The 27,445-nt window shown below is 38.6% G+C and overlaps 1 protein-coding gene across 7 annotated transcripts in view; it reads left to right on the top strand.

Annotated features, from left to right (window-relative positions):
- The window catches only part of KCNMA1 (potassium calcium-activated channel subfamily M alpha 1), a 917,791-nt gene that overhangs the window by 610,004 nt on the left and 280,342 nt on the right, over window positions 1–27,445 (top strand). For all 7 annotated transcript variants that reach the window (XM_069068323.1, XM_069068322.1, XM_069068316.1 and 4 more), the window contains exons 6-7: window positions 6,791–6,866; window positions 26,304–26,379. In XM_069068323.1, coding sequence (XP_068924424.1) covers window positions 6,791–6,866; window positions 26,304–26,379 — 152 coding nt within the window. The remainder of the gene's footprint in view (window positions 1–6,790; window positions 6,867–26,303; window positions 26,380–27,445) is intronic.

The raw sequence follows: 27,445 nt of genomic DNA, 5'->3' as shown, positions 1-27,445 counted from the left end.
TTTTACTAAAATGAGTCCTAGGAATTAGGGGTTATGAAATATAGTCCTACATTTGCCATCAATTTACTTTTTGACCTAGAACCAGGCATTTTCCTGCTCGATTTAAGTTTCATTTTTTTTTAAAAAGAAGTCTTATTTTTTCTGATATTGTGTTTTTACACTATTTTCAGTTTTTGAATGCATTCATCCTTACTTGTTCTGCCCAGGGATCCATTCTTTGTAACAGAAATTAAAATAGAGAAAAAAAAGCATTTTAACAAAACAAACATATTGGTTGAGTCTGACAGTGTTTGCAATATTCTACGCCTATAGTTTCCCATGTCTGTGAAGAAAAGAAGAAAGTGAATTTTTTTTCAACTCTTCCCCAGAGCTAAACTGAGGCATTAGAGTGACACAGGAGTCAGCTTAATTAGTTTTTTCCCCTCATTTGCATCGATGGAGTCATTGTGTTCATTGTTTTCCTGTCTTGCTTATTTTACTCTGTTATCAGTTCATGTAAGTCTTCCTGCTCTTCTCTGAATTCATCATAATCATCAGTGTTTAGGGCATAGTAGTATTAATCTGTGGAGATGTGTTCTGTATCAACAAAATCACAGACATTCCTTACCTTTTAAATCTCTTTTTCTGGGGGAATATTTCTACCTTCTGCTATGCATCCCCTTGGTCACATTTTCTCAATTAACATTGGGCCACTTTCCCTTGACAATGCTTTGTGAATTCCAGGAATAAACCAAGCTAAGATTAGAAGAAAGTTAAATCTTTGCACAAGTAAGCTTGTATTGTTCCATTTCTGAATAGATATCTTTAGAAGGTAACTCGAAGGAATAACTAAGTCCATTAAAATTTCATGATTCTGCCATGGAGTATTCCTTGCTTCAAATACCAGAATTTTTTTTTATTAGACCCATAAATGCATTGATATAGGGTACTATTAGTGCTGATGCAGGAGATTTTCTCTGTAGCTTATATTTGTGGAGAGTTGCCTGGGAAACTGGGAGGAGAAGGAATTTTTGCAAGGTCATGAAACTAGTATGTGTTTGTTTCAAATCCAAAAGTAGGATTTGAACCCAGGGCTTCCTGACACTGAGGCCATTCCCCTATCCATTATTATAAATTAACTTTTTTTATTTGGAGGGGGTAAGGCAAGGCAATTGAGGTTAAGTGATTTGCCAAAGGTCACAAGTTAGTAAGCGTCAAGTGTCTGATGCCATATTTGAACTGACAGGTCCTCCTGATTCCAGGGAGTCACAGCTCTATTCGCCGTGTCACCTAGCTGCCCCATATAAATTAGCTTTCACAGGAAAAAAATATATACCAAGAAAAATGTTTATAGGAAAATGTTTCACTTCAGCCTTAAAAAAAACCATTTGGGGCAAGTCACTTAACCCCAATTGCCTTGCCTTCCCCCTCCAAAAGAAGCCCACCTTTTGATGGTTGTTTTTCTATTATCATCATCATTATTGTTATTGCCAGTAATATAAATAATAATAGCTAACATTTATATAGCACCTGCTATGTTCTAGGCATTATGTTAAGAGCTCATTTGGTCCTCACAACAACCCCAGGAAGAAGTGCTATTATTATCCCCATTTTAGAAATGAGTAAACATGTTGCCAAGGGCACAGAGCTAAATGTCTGCATCTGAATTTGAACTCAGTTCTTCCAGCCTCTAGACCCAACACTATCCATTATCTAGCTGCATAGTTTCCTTGTCTTTCTTCCTTTCCCTGCTGTTCCCTATGAGTACTAATCTCTGTGACTGTAACCAGATTGGTTCTTTGCTCCAGCATTGGGCAAATGTCAAAGGCCCCACACTGGTACCCTGGGAATGGGAGGATTTCAAGGGAAAGAGCTGGGTTTGCTAATGCTCCAAGCTTCTTGATGATAATGGGATTCAAATACCCCCCAACCACCATCACCACCACCACCATTCTCCTTCCACCCTTATTGATTAGTATTCTAAAGCCCTGGTTGGGGTGGGGATGGAGGAGGGAGGGAGGGAAGACTTGGTAAGTGTGTCTAATATTTAAATCTCCACCATGAATAAGAATGGCACTTAGCAGGAGCAGAAGGGGAATTATGGGGTTGCCCTTACACTAAGGGACAAAGTAACGAAGCCTTAGCCCTCTGTCCCCATGTCTACCTACTTCCTATAATGAGGCAGGGATCCAAGCAAGGAAATCATAGGGAATAGCAAGACCCAAGTTGTAGTCATGGAATAGAACAAGAGTGGATTTGGAGCCCTAAACTCCATTCCCTCCTACCCTCTACCACCCTTACCAGCCCTCTGTGCCTGGTACATAGTAAGTGCTTAATAAATGCTTATGTGCTAGCTGACTAGCTAGATGCTAATTAACCCATCAGTGGGTCAAAATACAAAGCCATTCTGTCCACATGTCGGCATCATCTCTGGGCATCCATCCTTTCTAGTTGAAGAGGAGAGGCTAGGTTACAGTAAGAATGTGTGATAGGGCCAGGACCCTTGCCTGAGGTGCAAAGGCAATGGAAATGAGAGTCTACCCACCAATCCATATCAATCGTATGAGTGCCCAGCTGCTCTTGGGATGGTAGTGGTGGCAGAAGACTGTACATTGTCTCAAGCCATGGACTCATCCTAGTTTCCATAGATACACAAGATACTCATGTTCCCCTTTTCTCAAAAGGACCCACCATGGGAGTAAAAGGGGAACAAATATAAGTGGAAAGAAAAGCAGTCCCTGATCTCAAGGAGCTTAATTCTAATAGGGGAAAACAACACATAAAAAGGAAGTTGAAAAACAGGAGACTGTGGGAAGGGATGAAGGTACCCATTGCAAGTATATGGTAGAGAAACTCTTAAGGGCAGCCAAGAAAGGACTAAGACATCACAGTATGAGTCACCCTTCTTAACAGGAGATTCTGGGATGAGTCATTAAATCAGATGGAGATCATAGGGGTGGATGGTACTTCCACTGTAAAAATTCAAGGGCTAGACTAAGGTTTCTGGGACATGGTAGACAAAGTCTAGAAGTAGTTAGGTGGCACAGTGAATAGAACGCCAGGCTTGGAGTCAGGAAGACTCATCTTCTGAGTTCAAATCCAGCCTTATTACTTACTAGCTTTGTGACCTTGGGCAAGTCACTTAACCCTGTTTGCCTCAGTTTTCTTATCTGTAAAATAAAGTGGAGAAGGAAATGGCAAACTACTCCAATATCTTTGTCATGAAAACCCCAAATGGGGTCACACAGAGTCAGACACAACTGAAAAATGACTAAACAACAACAACAACAAAGAGAAATTCAGGCTTAGCCTGGAAGAAAAAATGAAATGATTGTTATAGTTTTCAGAGAGTATATTAAAAAAATAAATTTTATCGATCTTTTTTTGCTTTTATATCGCCTACACTTCTTACTGTATGTCTCTTCCCACCTTTTCCCAGATAGTTGTCCCTAAAAAGAGTTTTTTTCAAAAAGGAAGAAAGATAAAATGTTCCACAAAACTAACACGAAAAAAGTCTGACGTTATATTCAGTAATGCCCATGGTTCTCTATCTCTGCAAAGAAGCAAGTGAAGGTGTCTTATCATACAGGGACACACCTGGTCACTTTTATCTTGTAGCATTCATTTTCAATCATTTTGTTGTCCTTTTCATGACTATTATTGCAGTTATTGTGTATATTGTATTATATATAATGTGTATTTTATTTATCGTGTAAATTACTCCAATCTGGTACATTTTACCCAATATTTATTACCAGTTAATATATCCCCATTATAGGTGCCATTAATTATCTTTGCAAAGGCATTCTACTGAGAAGTTAAGAACAAAACTAAAATGCACAAATGTCTGAATCCAGATACCTAACCTCCTTCACAACCTTGATCCTTAGGGAGAGTGGAATCACACTTAAAATAGTGACTTCTAATATTTCTCACACCAAGTTTCCTCCTGGGTATGGTACAGCTTATGAACAAATCACTCCCTTGATTTGTAGTACAGTTGACTTAGTTGTCCAGGTTGATTTACTTCAGTCCTTTTCTGGGTGGGTCTCTCCTCGGGGCTGGCTCCCCTTAGGGATTAGCTATGGACTTGACTGGGATATTTTGTCATTTTAAAGCTAACAAGTTTGTAATATATCCCATTCTATTTGGAATACCTAAGATTAGTAAAAATCAGATACAGTGGGAATATAAGAAACCTAGACATCATCCATTCATAGCTACTTGGTGGTCCAGATGGGAAGATGAAGCCCGTGAAGCTACATCTAACACAACCTTTCTCTCCACCTGGGAGTCCACATCATTTCTTCCTCCACACTCAAAAGTCACCAGGGAGGGAAGAGTTCTATGTGTTTGAACCTTATGGAAACACACTCAATCCTGACTCAATAGCCAATAAAAGGCTTTCCATGGTCATGCAGTAAACTTGTAAGAGGCAGTCAGAAGATACTCTAAAAAGCTGGGAAAGGACGCCTCTATTACATGTGCCCAGAAGCTGAGCCCTCAAACCTCTGTCCATAGGTTAGATTTCAGCAGGCAGAGAATATTGCTTAAGCAATAAAGATTGGGCCTTCACTGTCTACTTCCCTATTATAGCTACATCTGTTTAATTCATTTTGTGCCAGTTCATATATGTCTTTTCATAATTTCCTGTATTCACAATGTTTATCATTCCATACAGTTCAATAATATTCCATTATATTCATGTACTACAATTTGTCTAGCTAGTTGCAATTGATGGATGTATATATTTTGTTTATAATTCCTTGATGCCAGAGAATAACAGGAGTTGCTTACTAAAAAGGCAAGATTTCCACATGTGTTTTCCCTTTCATTGGAAAACTCCTTTGAAAAGTAGCCCCTAACATGACTTCTATTTCCTCTCCTCACATTCCTTTCTCAACCCTTTCCTAAGCTCTCTCTCCTCCTTTGGTTATTGTGAAACCACCCATTCTACCTCTTTCAGTCCTCCTACCTCACTGACTACTCTTCAGTCCCCTTTGCTAGATCAATTTCCTGGCCCATACTCATGGGTATTTATCAAAACTGATCCTCCTCCTCCTTCCTCTGGCTACTCTCCATTTCTGAAGGGTTCTCCCTCCTTACCTCAACCTTTAAGAATTTCTCATTTCCTTTGAGGCCCAGTTCATGTGCTCTTTTGGAAGTTTTTCCTTTTCCCCGTATTTTGAAATGTTTTCGCCCTCTCTTTCCTCTTGAAATAATTGTACATATACTTATCCATTTGCATGTTGTATCCTCCAGTAGAATGCAATCTCTTTTATAAACATTGACTGTTGAGGGGATCATAGACTTAGAGCTGGAAGGGCCCTTAGTGGTCATCTACTAGACAGCTGTTAAGCTCACATCTGTTGGGAAAATATCTTGCAAACCCAATTTCTAATTGGGAAATGCTTAACAAAATAAATAAAAATACAATATGACACAGATAATGCTCATTTGTGGTTTTCTAAGTCAAGATATGGCTATTGGGGAATCTCTTTCTATTTGAGTTTGTCCCACCTTATCTAGTCCAATGCTTTCATTTTTACAATGGAAAGAATTTAAATTTTGCCCAAAGTAATACAGATAGTCAATGGTAGGGCTAGGATTTGAAAACAGGGTCTTCAGTGTGCCAATCCAGCAACTCTTCACCTTGGTCTTAGTAGATTTGGTGGCTAATACAATACTTTGCATGTTTTGAAAATCAGACTTATAATTTCATATATGTAGGGAACTCCTGGTGAGGAGTGCCAGTATAGATTACAACTTAAAGCCATACAGGATTGTCTGGGGCTACTGAAAGGTTGCAAAATTTTCAATCACATAATCAATATATGTCAAAGGTCGGGCTTGAGGTCTTCCTTGACTCCAAAGCTGATTTTCTGTCCACTATATCCCAATGTCTCTTGTATATATTAGGAGTTTAATAAGTGTTTTTTGGACTAGAAATTATCAGATGACCTTGAGATGAACTTCTTTCCCCTGACATTGAATTTGCTTCTCCAGGTTTCCATCTCTACTTCCTGCCCACAGGCAACTTTCTTGCCTCTTTATCCCAGGTGCAAAAATTGCTAATTATACCTCTACTTTCTTCCATATTCTAAGGAAAATATTGTTTTTTTTTTCCCCAAGTAAAGACAATAGAACTTTGCCAACAAGGAGATGGAAAGGGAAAGAAAAGAATAATGTTTAAGTTAATGAGACATCTTCATGTCAGATTTTGGGGGGGACCAGAGGTGGAGAGGAGGGAAGAAATTCTGGAAAAGTATATTTGCCTTATGTAGTCAAGCACATTTAGTCAAGTCTAACAGAAATATTAATAAAGTAATAATGATGTTAACAAACTCAGCAATCCGTCAAAATGAGGACATAAGATCTCTTGATAATCTGCTCTTAGCACTGAGGTTGCTCTAAGCCATCAGAATCCTCACTGTTGTTCCAGAGAGAAAATCCTCCCATACACCCAGGGTGACTAACTGGGGAAGAGTTCTTTGCAAGCAGCGTCAGATGTCTGAGAATGATTTGCTAGACTGGACTGGGCTGGGCACTCTCAGTCAGAGCTCCCTTTCAAGGGCTCTGAAGCTTTCCCTTCAGTTTCAGGACGTCTGTTGGTCAGGTATCTGGCCAATTTAATAACGTGAGGTTTAAGTCGGTCAGGACTCAAAATGAAGGAACGATTCAAAGGTATTGGATGGATCATCCATTGTTTACTTCACGTCCCATTGACCTTGGCAGCCATAAGTCAACTGGCACAGTGAGTACATTGTAAACGACCCCCTAAAATAATGCAACTCCATTTCTTTCTTCCCAGGTTTGAGATTTCTGAGAGCTCTCAGGCTGATACAGTTTTCAGAAATTCTGCAGTTTCTGAATATCCTTAAAACAAGGTAAGCTGACTCATTGCTATAGATCTGCCTCATTCCAGCACTTGTCATCCAGTTGTAAATATCTAATTGGTGATGGTTTATCAACTTTGAGAGCCCTTAATTATGGTGACCTTATAGGTATGCCATCTGATGAAGAAAAGTCAGAGAAACTGAGATATTGGAAAGGATAGAGGTAGTACAACAAGACAGGAAAGTTCAGAATTTGGGGTCTTTTCCTTAATCAGAGCTTTCTGGGTAAAAGACAGAGAAATGTATGTGTTTGAACATGGCTATAGCTAGTGAATTCTTTTTGTCTTTTTTTCTTTGAAAAAAGTTTTTATTAATGGAATTTTTTCTTTGAAAAAATTAGAATAATTTCCCCAGTATATACCCCTTACCTTGATTGAACTCTCCCATGTAACAGAACTGACAAAGACATCAAGTCGGAAGATATAGAGAATCATAAGATCAGATTCAGAGATGAAAAGAACCTTAGAAGCCATCTGGTCCATCCCTTTTTTTTGAGTGAGGAAAAGAGGACCAAATATGTCAAGAGAATTATTTAAGGTCGTGCAGGTAGTAAATGTCAGAAATGAGATTTTAATCTTTGTCTTTTGACTCTAAATCCAGTGCTCTCTCCCTTATGCTATATTAGCTCCTAGATACACACATACATTATATATATATATATATATATATATATATATATATATATATATATATACTTTAAATTGTTTCTTTTTGAGACTGGATCTTCATATATCACTCAGACTAGAAGTATCCTTCTCTGTCACTCAGAAGTGGCTTCTCAGAGGTCAAAGCCCAAGCTGATCAGTATGGAAGCTTTAGCCTGCTGGATTTTTCTGATCTGACCAGGTTTGGCCCTCCTTTAGACATCCTGGTAGTTCATTCCTCCTGAGGGGCTCACCTGATTCACTGCAAATACGTGATCAGCTTTAGCCCTATGGTAGATCAGAACTCACAGACTCAAGTGATCCAACAATGTCAGCCTCCCCAGATAAAGGCACTAAAGGCATGTTCCTAGCTCCCAGTTACATTGTGGACACAGTTATTTGGTGTATATTTCTTTTTTGATAAAAAAAATACAGCTTATATAGAAATACCATTTTTGAAATGCCTTAATAGGAGATTCAGATGGAGGACCCTGAAAAACGCTCCTTTCCCCTGGACTTCCAAAAAAAATTTGAGATTTACTACTTTCTGCTTTCCCAAGATCATTCACTGCCATTGATCTGAATTCAGTTGATGTTCAGCATCACTGTTATTTCATTATAATAGCCAGTATATATAGTATTCTCTCGGTAGTTAGTAGTTTTTTTTCCCCCATCAGTTTTATTGTAAGGTATATACTTTGGGATAGTACTCAGAATGGCTATGACCATTTATTATGTTGTTGTTTAGTTGTTTAGTAACGTCATGTTCTTCATGACCCTATTTAGGGTTTTCTTGGCAAAGATACTAGAGTGATTTGCCATTTCCTTTTCCAGCTCATCTGACATCTGAGGAAACTCAGGCAAAGAGGGTGAGATGACTTGTCCAGGGTCACACAGCTAATAAATGTCTCAGGTCACATTTGAACTCAGGAAGATGAGTTTTCCTGACTCTAGGCTTGGCACTCTATCCACTGTTCCACTTTAGCTGCCCCATTTAACACGGATGATACCTAATGAATGCAGAGAGCCTATGTATGCTTAAGGATTAGGAAGTTCTTGCTGCCGCATTTTAAAACAACTCTGAATTAAAAATCAAACTTTACTCAAAAGAGGAGCACCATCTTTTGGGAGGCAATCATAAACCTCCCCTCTGTAAAAAGAAAATTGTTTCATTTCAGAGGATATTTTTGATGTTCATTTTCCCTCTGGCAAATTATCTTGAGCTTTGCTTGTGAATTGCCTTTAGGAGAAATATTAAAAATTGATTCCTATTGCAAACCATGATGTTACCTATAAACCTTGACTTGGAAGGGCTTCCTCTGGTGACTTATCAGTGGCAACAGAGCCACATAGGTCCTGAAGAACCTTGGAAAATGGAAAAGGCTGAGAATCATCGGCCTAGGAAAACTTTACAACCCAGTATGTTTTTCAGTCTGCCTTATGGTACTTAACAAATAGAAGAAATCACAGCAGATAGTCACAAACTACAGTCTTGATAAACCAAGATAAACAGTTTCTGTAATCATTTCCTTCCCTCCCCCTCTGTCCACATGTAGTACTGGATTTCAACATTATGCATCCCTGACAAATTCAAAATAGACATTGTCAACTCTCAGTTATCTACTTTGTGTCTTATCTGTGGTGAGCAGTGATAGGTTTTTTTGTTTCTTTGTCTTTTCCTTCATCTAAAGTGGATTATTTTGATTCCATTTTCTAGTAAATGTTCATGTGGACTATTTGTATCCAACTTGTGATGGAACCTTTTGAGCTCTTATTGGCCCGATCAAACAGTAAGACACACTGTAATTTGACCCCAACATAGGGATGGCATTTTGGTCCTCTTCAAGAATGAAGGACAGCAATGACCAAATAAGGTTCCTTATTTTATAAATGTAAAATACAATTTATAGAGAAATCCCATTTTTTAAAAATGTCTTAATATCTCCAGCCTCAGAGGCTTTGGAAGACCCTCTTTTTCCTTTGGTTTCTGAAAAGAACACTAGGTTTCACTAAATCCCATCTACCGAAAAAGTGATACTTTTAAAAAATATAGTTTTGTCCATCCTGGGTAGAAAGTCAGAGACTTCCTGTGGGGTCTCCAAAACCTAGAGCAGAGTTAGGGTTCCAACAGGGAGAGGAGATTTTTCTCCTTTTGCAAAATTATTGACCCACTTATTTCAACAAAACTCATCCAAGTAATGGAGAAGGATAATTAGATTGTAGATTCAGGACTGGAGGTCCTTGGAGATCATCTAGTCTAACCCCTCATTTTACAGATGAAAAAACTGAGGGTCAGAGAAGTCATTCACTCAAAGTCTTGAAGCTTAGAAGTGGCATAGTCATGATTTGATCATGGCCTTCCAATCCCAAATCCCATATACTTTCAAACTACATCAACTACTTAATTGCCTAGCCTCAAAGATCACTAAAATAATCAACTTTAACAGTAGGCATATATGTAACAGACCACATAGTGGGCATCTGTGCTGTTTGGTATCCATTCTCTTTGGGGTTATATTTCCCCCCAAAATTCTCTTTTCTGGTAAATTAATTGATTACACATTAGAGTATTGTGATCATCTCATTCCTACTGGGGTCACTATAAAGTTCTCCTTATTCATTGGTGCTCTTGTATGCCCATGTATGCCCCTATCCAAGTGATTAACTCCCAGATGGGCCCTTCATTTAATAAGAAGAATCTCAAAGACTTCTGAGCAAATATTTGGCTGATCATAGCCTTTCTCTGAATGTTACAACAAGTACTGACTCTTCTGCTCATTCCCATCACAGATCTAAAAGAGGCTAGTTATTTAGAGTCTAGTAGATAGGAGACACAGTCAAACCAAGAAGCCAACAAAAGTTGTTGTCTCTAATTCCAAAGGAAGCTGCTATCATGAGAAGAAAGTTATCTCAATGGTACAACTTAATAATTCTTAAACCTCAAAATAGGAAATGAAAGAGAACATGCATTTATTAAGTGTGTACTGTGTGCCAAGCACTGTGCCAAATACTTTTAAATGTTATCTCATTTGATCCCTACAACAACCTGGGAGGTAGTTGCTGTTTTTATCTCCATTTTGTAATTGAGGAAACTGAGGCAGAGATTAAGTAGCTTGCCCAGTATCACACAGATTTAGACTCAGGTCTTCCTGATTCCTTTTCTATCCCTTGTACCACATTAACAAGGCAAGTATGAATCTATCCAAAAAATCCTACAAGGGCAGAAAGAGAACAGCCTTAAACATCAGTACGAGAGATGAAAATTAGGCATCTGAAAGGATTTTTTGATGGTTTTATACTAACTTAGAATTGTTCATTGGGTGAGGCTGTGGAAGCTGTTTCTTCAGACGTTGTTTCTTTGCTTCATTATCTCTACGGACACTGTTTCAGATGAATATTTCACCAGAATTTCTCCAGTGTGTAGGATCTTCTTTAATTGGACGTCATGTAGTAGGGCTGAAGTCATTGATGATGTGATTCATAATTTGAAAATCATCGATTTGTTTACAATCTCTCAGTCATCCCACTGATCCCACAACTAGAAAGAACAGGGGAGAGAGGTAGACACACAGAGAGAGACAGAGACAGAGTGAAGGAGAATTTAGAGGACGGTAGGAAAGCAGGCAGAGTGTATATGGATTCAAGGAGACAGAAAATAAAGAGACAGATCTCTGCTCCATCAGCACCAGCCTATGCATATTATGTGGGCCATAGTCATAAAGTCAAGTTGCTGGATCCTATATAACCAGGCTGTATAATGCCATCTGAGCTTTGCCCCGTTGCCCAAATAAGTTTGAATTTGCTGAGCAAAACTCAGGATTTTAGAAAATAATTATTCTAGAGACAGAGCTGAATCTGCTTCTCTGATTCAAAGGTTATATTTTCTAATGAAACAGCACAGTTAATCTGATTTATCTCCATATGGATTATAGACTCAGGATATTGCCTGTGCTTTTTTTCCCCCTTTTCCTGGTGTTTTCTAGTACTCTGATGAAAATTAAAAAACAAAACAAAAAAGAAACCTGGAACACCCCCATCCCCCCAGCTGTTTGGAAATTTAAATTACCTTTGGGGACAAGGAAGATGAGAAAAATGTGTTATTTTGATCCTCACATTTAATTGAGAGACAGTATGGTGTAGTAGATAGCTGATCTCAGTCAGAAAGACATGAATTCAGGCCCCAACATTGACAGGGATTGACTTTAAGCAAATCAGTCTACCTTTAAGTGTCTACAGTAACTTTTTTCTTTTGAGGCATTTGGGGCTACATGACTTTCCCAGGGTCATCACACAGCTAGTAAGTGTCTGAGGTCATATTTGAACTCAGATCTTCCTGACTTCAGTTTCATAGTTGTACACCCAACTTCCCCAACAGTAACTTTGTAACACTATAAGTTGCAAAGAAGTTGCTGATCTGTATTGTTAGAAGGAATATCCTCACTAGGAATTCTTTATACCAACAAAATCATAGGTCTCTAGTAATTACCGTGTTTCCCCGATAATAAGACACTGTCTTATTAAATTTTTTGGACAGAAAAACACCAGAGGGCTTATTTTCAGGGGAGGGCTTATTTTAATGAACATTGACAGCAATTTTAATAAACAGGTAAATGTGAACAAAAAAATGTACTTTTATTCAATAAGCAAATCACTGGGGAAGAACAGGATGACGCGCTCACTGCTTGCAGCTCTGATTGGATGCAGCTCGGAGAGCGGCGTGCGTTTCACGGGGGGGGAGGGGGACGGTGCATACAGAGGGTACCATAATGTAGCGTGTAGCGCAGGGGATCACCTTCACTACAGTAGCAATCTCAATAGGGCTTATTTTCGGGGGAGGGCTTATTTTAGAAGAATCTTACACAGTAAGGGGAGGGCTTATTTTCGGGATAGGTCTTATTATTGGGGAAACACGGTATATTTAAGTATGTAATACTGGATAAAATGGAAAACCAAATTAATTATCAAAAAAAAACCACCAATTATTTGCTAGTATGTGCATCAGTTCATGCCAACTGGGAAAAATAATGGTACTACCTCTAGCTGATTTTTTATTTCTTGCCTCTCAGTCTCCTATTACAGCCCCCTACTCAGTAGGCTATATACTCTTGCCCCCTTATGCTCATTTTTGTGTGGGTTTCAATTACCAGTTATTTTAGTATTAGTGTCTGTATGCTATTTTTAGAGAATTGAATCTGCTGCCCCCAAGTCATATTATGAATTTCAAAGTCAAATATATAATTTTAGGATTGGTTGCAGTTTTGAATGATCATCCTCCCTTTCTAATAACTACCTTTCAGAAAACTCTTTTTACTGATATGTACACATGCACACTACACATGGTGCTTTTAAGAGTTGCAAGCACTTTCCATAGGTTATACCATTTGATTCTCGTAAAAACCCTGTAATATAGGTAATGCAGATAATATTATCCCCATTTTATTGAAGCTCAGAGAAATGAATTAGCTTCTCTAAACTCATAAAATGAATTAGCTTTTCTAAACTCATAAAATCACAGGGTCTCCCAAAATTGTTCTGGAAGAGGCCATGCAAAACTTCCAGTCCAATCCCCTGATTTTACAGATGAGCAAATTGAGGCCCAGTGAGATGGTGACTTCCCCATGGTCGCAGAGGTAAGAAACCTCAGAGGTGCAATTGAAATCACCCTTCTCTGATGCCCGAGCTGGTATTGTTTCCAGAAGACCATCCTGCCCAGTCATAGGCTTGGTAGCCTAGGGGAAATTCAGACTAGACAAATCAACATTAATCCTAAGTAGTTTAAAACATGGTCATAGGAACACATATTAACTCATACATACATACATACATATATGTATTATACACATACCTACATATATACACAAACTCAGAAACAGCAGGTTCATATGCTGTCTCTGATATTTCCTATCTTTATCACCTTGGGTGATTGACTTCACTTCTCTTCTTTTTATTTTCTTCATCTGTAATGTCTAGACTAAATATCTGTTAAAGTTCTATCTAAATCTAAAATCTGTAATCCTGTGTATGTGTAGGTATATACTCACATATATATGGATGAGGACAGCTAGGTGGCGCCATAGTGCTCAGAGTGCCCAGCATGAAGTCAGAAAGACTCATCTTCCTGAGTTCAAATATGGCCTCAGACATTTTTTAACTGTGTGGCCCTGGGCAAGCCACATAAGCCTATTTGCCTCAGTTTCCTCATCTGTAAAAATAAGCTGGAAAAGGAAATGGTAAACCACATCAGTATTTTCTTAAAAAAAAATACCCAAATGGGGTCACAGAGAGTCAGACACGATGGAAAAATGACTCAACAACAACAAAAATGAATGGATATTCATGACATATAAATCTATACCTGTATTATAATACAGCCATATTCAGAAAGTATATATGTACACATTCGAAAACAAACAACCTGCTAGTTAGAGACATAACTTAGGACTTTTATGGGAGAAAAAACTTAGAAGAAATAATATATGTATTTTTAAGCTTTAAAATGAGTTTCAATATGAGTTGTTAGATGAGTATATATTTTGAAATAAAATGTTGTTTAAATTAATACTTCTTTGAATATAGCACCTTAAGTTATGTGCTAACTAGCAAGGTTAGGGGGTCAACCAGCCTCACTTAAAGGTCACTGTGCAGCCTGCTTGACCTCATACTTAACCTTATTGTCCTAAACTCTTGGATAAATACAGGGGAATGTATATTTTCTTATTAAATGGTAAAACAGAAACCTTTTTCTTTTTAGTTGCAAATTTTCTCTTTTTTAATCACAAATGTAAACTCAAGTCCCTATTCCAATTTGCCAAATATTTTTTATTTAGTAGACTGAAGAAACCTCTTTTCCCGATAGTAATCACTCATATTTCTTTATAGATTAAATCCCTTAATCTTATACAATTCAATAAGCAATAAAATTTCTAAATATACAATTTATTAACAATATAATGAATAGCTACTCAAAGACATAGATATAGTATTTTGACAGAGAGAAAGATTACAGCCAATCACCTCAAACCAGTATTTTAATGACAGATGACATCTTTTTTATGAGTGAAAAACCAGCATTCAGTTTCTCTCAAGGTACCATATAAAGTCTCTTCTCTTTAGTAAGATACATGTTTAAAAAGCTTCATCAGGCAGCCTCCCAGTTTTCATTCCTAGCTTCATGTCATTTACAAATTTGCTAATCTTGGGCATCTGTGCTTTTATACCAGTCTTAATGTTAAAATAATGAAGACCTCAGATCCCTCTGGGATTTCATGAGGGTGGAACCCTCCTCCACATTGACATCAAACCTTTAATGAGTCTCTTTCATCCAACTTTTCATGCAGTTCTAAATTCATTTAACTTTTCTATCATTTAACCCACCTTTCTCCACCTTTTCCATAAAATTATCCTGAGAGATTTTGTGAAATAGCTCACTCAGGTCAAGGTAAACTAAACCTACAATATTCCTATTCTCTAGTAGCTTTGTTGTCTTAACAAAAAGGAAAATGGCGTCAGTCTGGAATGGCCTACTCTTGCTCAAGCCATGCAATATCTCTTGATGACCACTGTCTCCTCTTCTATGTATCTACTTGTTGTTTAGTTGATTATCACATCTTTCTCTTTGTGACCCCATTTGGGGTTTTCTTGGCAAAGATAGAGGAGTTTAGTCATTTTTTGGTTGTGTCTGACTCTTCCTGACCCTATTTGGGGTTTTCTTGGCAAAGGTACAGGAGTGGTTTAGCCATTTCCTTCTCCAGCTCATTTTAAAGATGAGGAAACAGAGACAAGCAGGGTTAAGTGACTTACCCAGGGTCACACAGCTAAGTTAGTGTCTGCTGTCTGATTTGAACTCAGGAATATGACTCCAGGTCCTGCCCTCTAACCACTGCACAACCTACTGTCTTTGACGTTCACTTACTGTCCCTTTAAAAGCATTCTAGAATTTGTCTGAGAATTGGGGTCAAGCTCACTAGCTTATGGTATCCAGGATGTATGCTTTTACTCTCTTTGAAGTGGTTGTTGAGTTAGTGAGAAACCAATGTGTTTTTCTGCATAGTCTCATGGTCGAATGTTAGTATACAGATGAAATTATATTGATACAGTAGATATTTCTGTGTGTTATAAATCCCTTTGAAAACTTGGTAAAACCTGGGTTTTTAAATGTTTTTAAATGCATAAAATATTAATAAATGTGTAAAATAAATACACAGAATTGTAAAGAAAACCAACTTTGTCTAAATAGTTATTAAAAGATTAAGTCAATGAGATCAGAGACCCCAGGTTAAAAATGCTTGCAATAAATGTATAACCACATGCATTTTAAATATATATGAAATATATATATATATAGGTGTATATATACATGCATAGGCACATACTAATGTGCCTGTAGACTTGTAATTTCAATGTAATAGAGAACTGCTTTTGTGAAGACTCCTGACAAAGGCGATTAGCAAATTTTCTGAAATTTGGAACCCAATCAAGTTGCTGGGGACACTAAGAAGTGAAGGGCCTGTCTCAGAGACTCTTAGCTGGGATTTGTTAGCAACAGGACTCAAAGTCTTTCTGATTCCAAGGTCAACACTTCCTTCACTGCTTCAGGGGCATCTAACTCAAATGGCAATGAGGCCACTAAACCATATATAAGATCTTTTCAGGCTTCATATTGCTTTAGAAAACCACATTTTAACATTACTTATGTTCTATTGTTTTTTTATTCATTTCATTGAAAGTCTCTCAGTTATATATTTTAGTCAACCTGCAATTAGGGCAGCTAGGTCATGCAATGAATAGATTGCCAGACCTGATGTCAGAAAGATTCATCCTTGTGAGTTCAAATCTGGCCTCTGACACTTACTAGCTGTGTGACCCTGGGCAAGTCACTTCACCCTGTTTGCCTCAGTTTCTTCATCTATAAAATGATCTGGAAAAGAAAATAGCAAATAATCCCAGTATCTTTGCCTAAATTCCCAAATGGAGTCATGGAGGGTTGGACACAACTGGAACGACTGAGCTACAACAAACAAAACCTTGCAGTTACGTTGCTGGCTACATGTAGATGTCTGAGAATGACCCCAGTTCCCTGCATGATGCTGCCTATGTAGAATTATATGGACTAACAACAGCCAATGGGTGGTTCTGAGGAGAGGATTTTACACAGATGTTTGGAAAAGCTCAGAGAACAGACAACCATTTTAACTAATCCTGCTTCTAAATTTAGGTTATAATAGAAATTGCTTTTCTATTAAGCTGCTTTCCAGTGGACCAGACATGAATGATAGCAGATACATATGCAACAGATAAATGAGGAAAATAATCTGAAATTTGCCATTTTAAAAAAATAGAACCTAAATGGCCTCAGAAATGCAGGAGCAGAAGGCAGGACATACTTGTGCTTTTCTGGTCTCATTTCCACATCTGACCCTGTAAAGTCTGTTGTTAACAGACTTCTATTTAACATTCATTAACACACTGCAACTGCAAACATCATTTCCAACAAAAGCTTCCCCAGCTTTCAGTCAACAGTATTTTCTGTGCACCTACTATCTGTGGAACATTATGGCATTATGGGAGTCGTCGATGTTCTGTGAGGCACACTCTTGAGGTGAGCAGAAAAAAGCCACACCCCTTGTCCTCCAAGAGTTCAGAATCACTGCTATGAACCATGCTAGCTGATCAATATGAAGTCCTAAGCCAATGGTAAAGGACAACACATCACAGATCCTCCCTTTCAGATCTGATGCCAATGAAGATTACAAACGTTCTTCCCCTTAGGAGAAGGAAGCTTCCCATAAGTTACTCTAGGATAGACGGATAGATAGATAGATAGATAGATAGATAGATAGATAGATAGATAGATGGATGAATGGATGGACAGATGAATGAATAAATAAATAAAAGAATTCATGAATAAATAGAAGAATTAATGAATAAATGAAGTTATCATCTCTCAACCTAGTAATCTATTGATCTCTTGAATAAATAAGACATGATCTTCTGGTGATGAGCTTTCCTTGACTAATTTAGAATTTTATTTAGACAATAGAGTGTTTTTTAATATAGAAAAGTGACTAGTCCTGGTGCAGCACATAGAGAACTGGGCTTAGAGTCAGGAACTGAATTCAGATCCTACATTTGATACTTAACTCAATACATCACCATGGGCCAGTCACTCAGCCTCTCCTTAGCCAGTTGCCTTTTCTATAACATGAGAGGTCGGACTATTAATTGCCTTTAAAGCCCCTTTCACCTCTAAATTCATGATCCTATGAAAACTTCCCCAGTTTTGGAGAACAGCCCATCGCTTTTAGTCTACTGTTAGAGCTTTGTAGAGCAGGGGTTTCCTTCTTTGTGATGGCAAAGCACCCGAGGAGGACTTTATTTTAGGCTTAGCTGAAATGCCAAAGATAATTAATCCAGTGTGAAGAGTTAAAATGAACCTCAGACTCTCTGACAGTTTGATCAAGATTCCTTATTTCCTAGGCAACTAACTTTGAGCCATAATTAATTTCTGAGCCATGGGACCTCTTGGAAATACTCAACAATAAAATCCTAAACAAATTTAGGACTGACGAACAAAGAAAATGTACTATCCTTTGGAACATCCCCCCCCACTTTTTAGATTTAAAATCAACAAGCATTTATTAAGCACCTACTAGATGGCACAGCAAATGCAGCACCAAGCCTGGAGTCAGGAAGACCTAAGTTCAAATCCGACCTCATACACTACTAACTATGTTTCCCTGGGCAATCACTCAATTCTGCTTGCCTCAGTTTCCTCATCTGTAAAATGAATTGGAGAAGGAAATGGCAAATCACTCCAGGATCTTTGCCAAGAAAATCCCAAATGGGGTGGCAAAGAATCTTACATAACAGAAATGACTGAATGTATATTGGGCACTGTGCTAAGCCTCGTTAATATAAAGAAAGGCAAAAAAAAAAAAAAAAAACCCTGCCCTCAAGAAGACCAATGGGTCAATAAAAAATTATTAAGTATCTTATTCTCGGACATATGCTATGCATTGCAGTTAAAGGACAAACACAAAACATTCTCTGCCCTCAAGGAGCTTATATTTTATAATTTTGTGAGACATTTAGGATAGTACAACTCAAAAAAATTAACTTTTCAGTGACCCGTACAGTGACCCATTCTTTATTCCAAGATACTTGTATCAATAATGCCAAGAGCATGGTACCAGAATAAAACTTAGCCAAGAAAAGGAAAGAGTGAGTCTTGCAGCTTCTCAGTGGCCCACGTGACCCTGTGTGATTGTAAGGTTCAGAACAGTTGTCCACTTGTTTTTGTAGAGGAAGTTTCTTCCCAAGCTTCTTTATTGTTTTCTAGATCCTTATTTCTAGTCTTTCTTAAGGAATTCATACCCCTGCCTTGCCCACAAAGATTCCTTGGTCCTTTTTGGTTTTACTTGGTCTACAATTTCTTCACCTGCAGAATTCTTGGTCCCCTTAAGGTCCTCTTCTCATTCTTGGTTTCTAGATGGGAAAAACCATTTCCCTTTTCTTCCTGTGATTTCACTTGTGACTTCATTGGTATAGGTGAGCTCCTGTCATGGAAACTTCCTCTACCAATGCAAATTGGCACCTACTTTGCAACTTGGAGAAATGCCTGGGGCATTAGGGTTAGATGACTTGTCCAGGGTCATGTAGCTGGTATGTGCCACAAACAAGACTCAAACCCAGTTCTTTCTGACGGCAACACTTAGGGTCCTTCAAAGAATCCTGTGAACTTCAGAACAACTTTGCTATTGCTTCCTTTGTCTTCCTTAAAGAACCTGGGAGTTTGGGCCCCCAAATTCCTTTCTCTTTTCTAAGTCTCTTCTCTTCTGTTTGGTTTTCCAGAAACAAATTCACGAGGATTTTTTTAAAGCCAATTCTGCTCCTAGTTTCTTTGCCTACTGCCTTAGGCTAGCCTAAGTTAGGACTTCTTCTAGGGACCATGCCCCTCAGTGGCCAGTGTGGGCACTCCTCAGGGGACCTGCCTGAAATGCACCTGGTTCCACTGAAGGATCTCTTCTTGTTGCATTTATTTCCAATTTTCTGTTTTTTTCTTTTTGAGGGACATTATCCACCCATCATTAGAACTGGGATGACTGAAGTTCCCTGAGACTCATGAATGTAAACCCACCTTTCTGGGCACAGTTTACTTTCTCCAACCATTTCCCCTTTTTCTTTTGGATTACTCACCATCCAGGTGCTTTCCCAGGGCCGTAGTATGGTAAAATCCTTGGAAAGTAAACCTAGAGCTTGCAGGGACCTCAGGGGCCATTTATTCCAAATTTCTCATTTTATAGATGAGGAAACTGAGGCCCACGGAGTTTTAATGATTTGCCAAGGTCACACAAGTGATTTTCTATAATCGTATCCATTACATTTTTATTCTGCACCTAAAATGTTTTCCTGTGCCATAAAAATATAGACCATTTCCACAAAAAGTTTATTTTGCTATAATTGGAATTATTTTTGGCTGTGGCAGGAGGGTGGGTACATATGCAGAAAGGTCTGGACTTAGGATTTAATTGTGTAGAAATCTCTCTGTGTGGGAACATTCTCATGAGAAAGATTTAGGGTTGGAGGAAATCTAAGAGAACATCCAGTCCAACCTATTTATTTTATAGTTGAGGAAAATCATACTCAGGGAGGTGAAGTAGTTTTTCCAATGTTCCACATATCAGAGGTAGGATTTGAATCCAAGTCCTCTTGTTTGACATCTGGTTCTCTTTCAAGTGTTCTATGCTGTCTCTCTGATGCAGATCATCAACTTTTATATAACTGACCTTCTTAGAAAGTGACGTGGGGCCATGAGAAGTTTAGAGATTTGTCTGTTATTACTCAGCTAGTTAGGGATCAGAGATAAGGCCTAAATCCACATCTTTCTAGCTAGAGTGTCAGCCTATTTCTCACTGCACCATCAGCATACAGGAATGAATTTAAATCAGGTGACCTCCAAATGTGACATTCTTCTTGGGAACCCGTGGAGATAGCAGAACAGGGAAATCAAATGCTCTCCTCTTATTGGTGGAGAATTCAAAGTCACCTTGAACTCAGGACCAGTCTGAGGCTTTTATATGTATGTATGGGTGAATGTGTATTACAAATGTTACCTATCTAACTATCCATCCATCCATCCACCCTTCTATCTATCTATCCATCTATCTGTCCATCTATCTATCTGTCCATCCATCCATCCATCCATCCATCCATCTATCCATCTATCTATCTATCTATCTATCTATCTATCTATCTATCTATCTATCTGTCTGTCTGTCTGTCTGATCTACCTATCTGTCTGTCTACTCATCTTATCTATCTCTGTCTGTCTATCTACCTATTATAGAATGGAGCCATAGAGACGCTAAGCTTTAAGGTAACATTAGGAGACTAGGGATAGGATATCAGGGACTCATCAAACTAGAACAGGGACTACTGCCTGCAAAAAAAAAGAAAATTCTGGACCCCAGCTATTCAGGACACAATCGCATCCGATTTAATAGGCATTAGAATCTATTTGGGGCCAACTTGATACCCTAAAAAGGAAAGATTTATGTATTTTGCTCATCCATCAGTCCATGTATCGATCTAGTCTCCAGCAGGTATTTGAAGTTTCAGGGCACATAGTGCACCAATTAAAATTGTTCCACTTCCCCAACACAATTTACCTTTTGTAGTTTTGCTCTGCAGTTCAAATTTCCTCATTCCTTTGTAGCTAGATGGCACAGTGGATGAAGTGCTGGGTCAGAAAGACTCATCTTCCTGAGTTCAAATCTGACCACAGACACTTACTAGTTGTGTGACCCTGGGCAAGTCATTTAACCCTGTTAGTCTCAATTTCTTTATTTGTAAAAATGCAAATAATAATAGCACCTACTTCCCAAGGTTTTTGTGAAGATCAAATAAAATATTTGTAAATTGTCTTGCAAACCTTAAATCAGTATATAAATGCTAGCTATTACTGTTATCAGGAGACAGGTAGGTGACTAAGTGAATAGAGCATTGGATCTAGAAGCAGTTGAATCTAAGGAAGATCTGAGTTCAAATGCAGACTCAGATATTTACTAGCTGTGTGACCCTGGGCAAGACATTTAACCTCTTATTTGCCTTAATTCACTGGAGAAGGAAATAGCAAACAACTCTAGTATCTTTGCCAAGGAAACCCCATGAATAGTATGGTCCATAGAGTCACAAAGAGTTTGACACAACTTTACAATTCAATGATAACAATCATCATCATCATCATCACCATCATCATCATCATCATCATCATCATCATCATCATCATCATCATCACTCTATTTGGATTATTTTTTCAAAGCACCAAGGAAGCTGATTGTTGTACGGTCTGGTTGAAAGGTTCCTAGATTCACAGTCAGAGAACCCAGGTTCAAATCTGGGCTCTGCTAATCACTACCTGAATGTCCTTGAAGAAGTTTCTTAACTCTTCTGTATGCCTCAGTATCATTATCTGTAAAATGAGATCATAAGTGACATTTTCTAATAAAAATAATAATTCATTTCTAACAATAGCAAGTATTTGTACATTACTTTAAGGTTTAAAGTATTTTACACAAAATATTTCATTTGTACCTCACAACAACTCTCAAAGGTAGGTGCTATTCTCAAGGGCCATTATGGAACCAGGGATTTGTGGTGGCACCATAAAAATGACCTTGCACAAAACCTTTGTTTACTGTTAGTCTTCATGGATCTATGATTGCCATCATGAATGAACTTTAAAAAAAATTAGTAGCATTCAATACAGCCTCTAAGAAAAGGAAAGTTGGTCAGCACCTCATTTCCCCTGTTTCTCTGCCTTGCTTCTTAAAGTTACTTCCTCCTGGTCTGTTCCTTACTTTCCAATTCCAAAGTAATATCAGGGAAAATTGGAATCTACCCCTCTGATCCCGCAGCAAAGCACTTTCCTCCTCTCCTTCCTCCTGTCCTCTCCTCCCAAACCTAAAAGCCAGGATCAGGTTTTCCACTGATAATAGTATTAGCAATGACCTGATTTCTCTAGTACTTTGAGCCTCTGAGGTTTTCTAACTACTTAAGTGTCATGGATATCCAAGAGTCTGGACATAGGAGAGTCTGAGATAGGAAGGGGAAAAAAATCATCTCCTTATCAGTATGGCTGTATCCAGTCATCCCTATGAAAATGAGTCAGGGATGGTGGCAGGACTGTTTCCATGTCATACCCATGTCTAATATAGGCAGTTGAAATACTGAATAAAATAAACCCAGATCCACTGTGCCCTCTGGAGTCCCAATACACATACCATATTTATGGCACAAGCACATGGGAGTTACTGCATGATCGCTGCTCCCTCTGTCAGATGGAATAGGTTCAGACATTGACTTTGCAGAACAGAACATTAAAAGAAATGTTTCAGCTCCTTGAGAGACTGAAAATTCTCAAGGAACCATTTTGGATGCAAGTATTCTTGGTGGCAGCATAGAAATGTCCTTGGAAAATGCCTTTGGTTTTCTGAATCTGGACTTTTACAACCAGAATACCATTTCAGAGTGATGTCTTTTCAACATCTGACTAAGAACACAAAGCTCTCTTTACCTTGGTGATATTTTATTCTTAATGTTTTTGCTCTTCTGTGATTGAGCAGAGATTGAAAAAGGGTCCAACTCCTAAGGTATTGTTTGTCCATGAGCCTGGGGCTATATAAGTGGATACAGAGTCCTGCAACATCTCACATGCTTGCCTAAAGATAAGTCCCTTTTAGAGTATTAGTTTGATTTTCATCATACTTTCCAGAATAGAATAATCCTACAGATTGTAACAACAATGCAATATTCACAATGCCCACGATGACTATAAATATGCTGGTGTAGTTGTGAACACAAAATGTAACAGGCTCTCCACATAGAGGACAGAGCCAAAGCATTTATTCAAATACCAGAAAACCGAGTCCTCAAACCAGAAAGTCAAAGTCATTACAATATCCACGAAGTTGGTCCACATAGTTGATGCAGTTAACACCCACATTCCCAAGCCTTCAAAACAAAACAGGCTCCTTCTGGCAAAGATCCTCCTCTCCTCCCTCACAGTAGCTGCTCGGCTTCCATGCTGTTTGCTCCTAGCAGTTCTTGTTCCCAGCAGTTCTCAGCAGAAGTTCTGGCTGGCTCTCAGAAGAAGTTCTGCCATCACCAGTTCTATTCTCAAAATCTCTTCCCTCTCAGGCCTGGGCCTCTTATTAGCTTCTCCCTGCCCCACCCTTTCCTGCTATGTCAGCAATTTCATCCCACTTTGGGATTCACAAGTTATGGGTCTTAATACTTGACACAATTATGAACTTGAAACTAAGTGCTAAGTACCTGTTAGCTTGCCAATACAAAGGGCATGGAAGATCTTCCAATCTCTTACTATTATACAGATCTATCCACCAATGGGATCCCCCTTCCTGCTCTCTGCTCTGTTGAGTCTAAGTGTGAATGTTTCAGGGGTTCTCTTTTTTCTTAATCTTAGGGTAATATATTCCAGCCCTTTTTTGGGACCAAATTCACCCAGGATGCTATATCTTTTACTTAGCAACTAGATGTCCTTTTGTTGACATTTGCAGGAACATTCAAGTTTTAATCACTTTATGGTTGTAATAATAATGATCATTTACACAGTGCTATAAGTCTCACAGTGTAATTTACATACATTATCTCATTTGATCCTCATAACAACCTTGGGAGGTAGATGTTATTCCCATTCAAAAAAAGAGGGAAAAGGCTAAAAGATGTAAGTGACTTGCCTCTGGTTACATAGTCAGAAAGTGTCTTAGGTAGGATTCGAATTCATGTCTTCCTGATTCCAAGTCCAGAATTCTACCTACTATATCAGTAGAGTTAAATTAAGATGCAAATGGAGGTCATCAAACCATTCATGAAGATCTGGGCCACATATTGACTTGAAAAAATCATATATTAGTATTGCCTACATTTCATTGTATTTTTCTTTATATTTAAAATATTTACCAATTAAAAAAATCATTTTGGGTCATGCTTGGGAGTGTCATGGCCACGTGTGATTTCTAGACTACATGTTGCCAAGTCTACATCATGCCACCTAACTGCCTCTTGGGTTATATGCAGGAACTGCAGTCAAGAAAATGCATCCAAGAGAATAGAACAGTGAGATAGATGAGGTAATTGATATATTATAGGATCTTAGGTAAAGACATAGCTTAGTAGGGTGGGTAGAAAGCTAGTATCCAAGCCAGCAAGATCTAGGTTCAAGTCTTTCCTCCGACTACCCCCTTGTGATCTTGAGCTTTTTAGAGTTTTAGGTCACTGATTCTAGTAATTTCTTCATGTTCTAGGCAATACTATGAGACTTTGTATTGATCAGAAGTACCAACCTGCATTGATAGAGGGAGCTTCCTAACCCAAGAGTCTCTTATCCCAAGGAAATCACAGGCCTAGTTTCTGTCCTTATAATTTTCACACTATGGGAGATACATAGAGTTATAAAACACCTCCTTTTCTCAAGGAGTTTGCAATCTAGTTAGAGAGAAAAGATTCATAAAAAGATGATTACAATGTAAGAGATAAGTAAGAATAGAAAGAACAGCTAGGTAGAGGAAGACTCATCTTCCTGAGTTCAAATCTGGACTCAAGTAATTACTAACTGTGTGACCCTGGGCAAGTCACTTAGCTCTGTTTGTCTCAGTTCCTCATTTATAAAATGGGGACATACTGGAGAAAGAAACGGCAAAACACTCCTACGGTATCTTTGCCAACAAAATCCCATGGAGGAAAGTCCATGGGGTCACAGTAGGACATGACTGAAATGAATGACAACAAGGCTAGAAAACCAGTATGTCACAAGGCAATATATGATTAATTACCAAATGAGTAGTTCAGAAAATCAGTTAATTCATAGAACAGATAGGTCCCTTTATGCTAGAAAACCTGTGGGTGGGACTTTCCGAGGCAGAAAGGAGGTAAAAATAGTATTCCAGATGACCTAAGCATAAGGCACAGATGGAGGGGAGCAAATAGTATGTTCAAGTTATAGTGAGTAAGACTGTTTGTCTATGATAGACAGTTCATGTCCAGTATTAATGAGAAATGATACTGATTTTTGACTAGATAGTTGAGTAGCCAATTTGAATAGTTTGAACTTTGTCCTGGGAAGCTATGGAAGTATTCTGAGCTGGAAAGTAACACGATAAAAAGGAATAGGAAGGAGTTGCAATTTTATCAGGGTAGAGAACTCCTGGTATGGGAAGTCTACACCAGCTTTTATTGCAATGCATCTATGAAATCCAAGGTAGTTGCCTGAAGCCTACAGAGGTTAAGCCACTCACTCAGGACCACAGATTTCTTCAGTGTCAGAGGTGGGATTTGAACCAGGACTTTCTAACTACAAGCCTGATTCTATCACTATGCCACGGATTGCTATAAAATAATTATTTGAAAGGAGAGCACAATAGCTGAAGGAAGCTACTACAATCATAAAAAGTGAAGAGATGATGTCCAAGAGGAAGACAGTGGCATTGGCAGCAAATGAAAAGGGAAATCTGGTGGAATTAAGCAGTTTCAAATTCCTCTACCTGATTTTCAGAGCTCAAAGCCTACTCTTTTTTCTCTCCCTTGTCTTTCTTTGTCTGCCCCCTTCCTCTCTCTCCAGGACTGAGAAAGGGTCAGGGAGTGCAAGCTTTGAGAAGGGACTTGCTTTCTAATCATGGCAGAGGCTGCTTGTGAGAAGGACTAACGGTCCTGCCCTGTGCCAGCTTCTCTTTGTAATAGCTCTGTCTTTGTGTTTTGGTTTATACAGTAATTCTATCAAGCTGGTGAATCTGCTCTCCATATTTATCAGCACATGGCTGACAGCAGCTGGGTTCATACATTTGGTAAGTACCCAGGAAGACACACATTCTCATGGTGGCTTTTGTGGGTCAGTCCCCATCCCTAAATTTATTACCCCAAATGGCTTAGCCTATATATAACCTTGGTGGGGCCATTGAATACAGACAGGATAAAAAAGCAATAGCCCAGCTGTCCTGTTTTCCAGCCTCCTACCCCAAACTACTTGCAAATGGTAAGTAATGTTCTTGTCATTAACCTTGGTTTTTTAGGTTCAGCAATAGTAAAATGCATTTTGAGTGAATAGCTGCAGGAGCATAGTTCGGCCACAAGATGGCAGTAGCTCTTCATGAAACACCTGGGAAAGTAGCCTTCAGAAAGATGGAAAATCTGCCAAGTTTGAATGTCATCTCTCAGAAAACAACAATTTGGGCTCCCTCCACTTCTCTCTATTTCCCCTTTGAGAAAAAGGCAGTTTTGCTTCTCCTGACTGATGGCCAACCCAGTTATTTTGTGTTTCAGAATTGCGTGTGTGTATGTTTTAAGTAGAAATCTATAGAGTGTTCCCAATGTGGAGTGAGGTTCTGACCTTCCTCCTAAGGCTAATTCTTTCAATCAGTAGATCAGCAAGCATTTATTAAGTGTGTGCCAGGCACTGTGCTAAGCAGTGGAGATAGAAAGGAAGGCAAAAACAAGCTCCCTACACTCAAGGGGTTCACATTCCATTGAAGGAGAGGTTACCGACTGAACAAAGAATTATGCACCTACAAAACATACAGTGCAAATGGAAGGTAGTCTCCTGGGGAAAGGCACTAGCTGTTGGAAAGCCTCCTGTAGAAGATCCATGAAGAAAGTTAGGGAAACTGGGAGTCTCAGGTGAGGGAGGAGATCATTTGAGGCATGAGGGATAGTTGGTAGAAAGGCATGGAATTCAAAGATGAAGAGTTACCTGTGAGGGAAGAACAACAAAAAGCCCCTAACTTCTGGCAACACAGCTCATCCCTGTCACATGTTTGAATTAGCTCTGTCATCTCTACCATTATCTACCCAGCCCTCTTTCCCCAACACACACACACACACACACACACACACACACACACACACACACACACA

The sequence above is a fragment of the Petaurus breviceps genome, unplaced genomic scaffold, assembly GCF_028583685.1.
Source record: "Petaurus breviceps papuanus isolate PSGF00001 unplaced genomic scaffold, PetGlider_PUasm1.0 90762, whole genome shotgun sequence".
NCBI classification, from domain to species: domain Eukaryota; kingdom Metazoa; phylum Chordata; class Mammalia; order Diprotodontia; family Petauridae; genus Petaurus; species Petaurus breviceps.
This window is presented reverse-complemented; position numbering and strand designations above follow the sequence as displayed.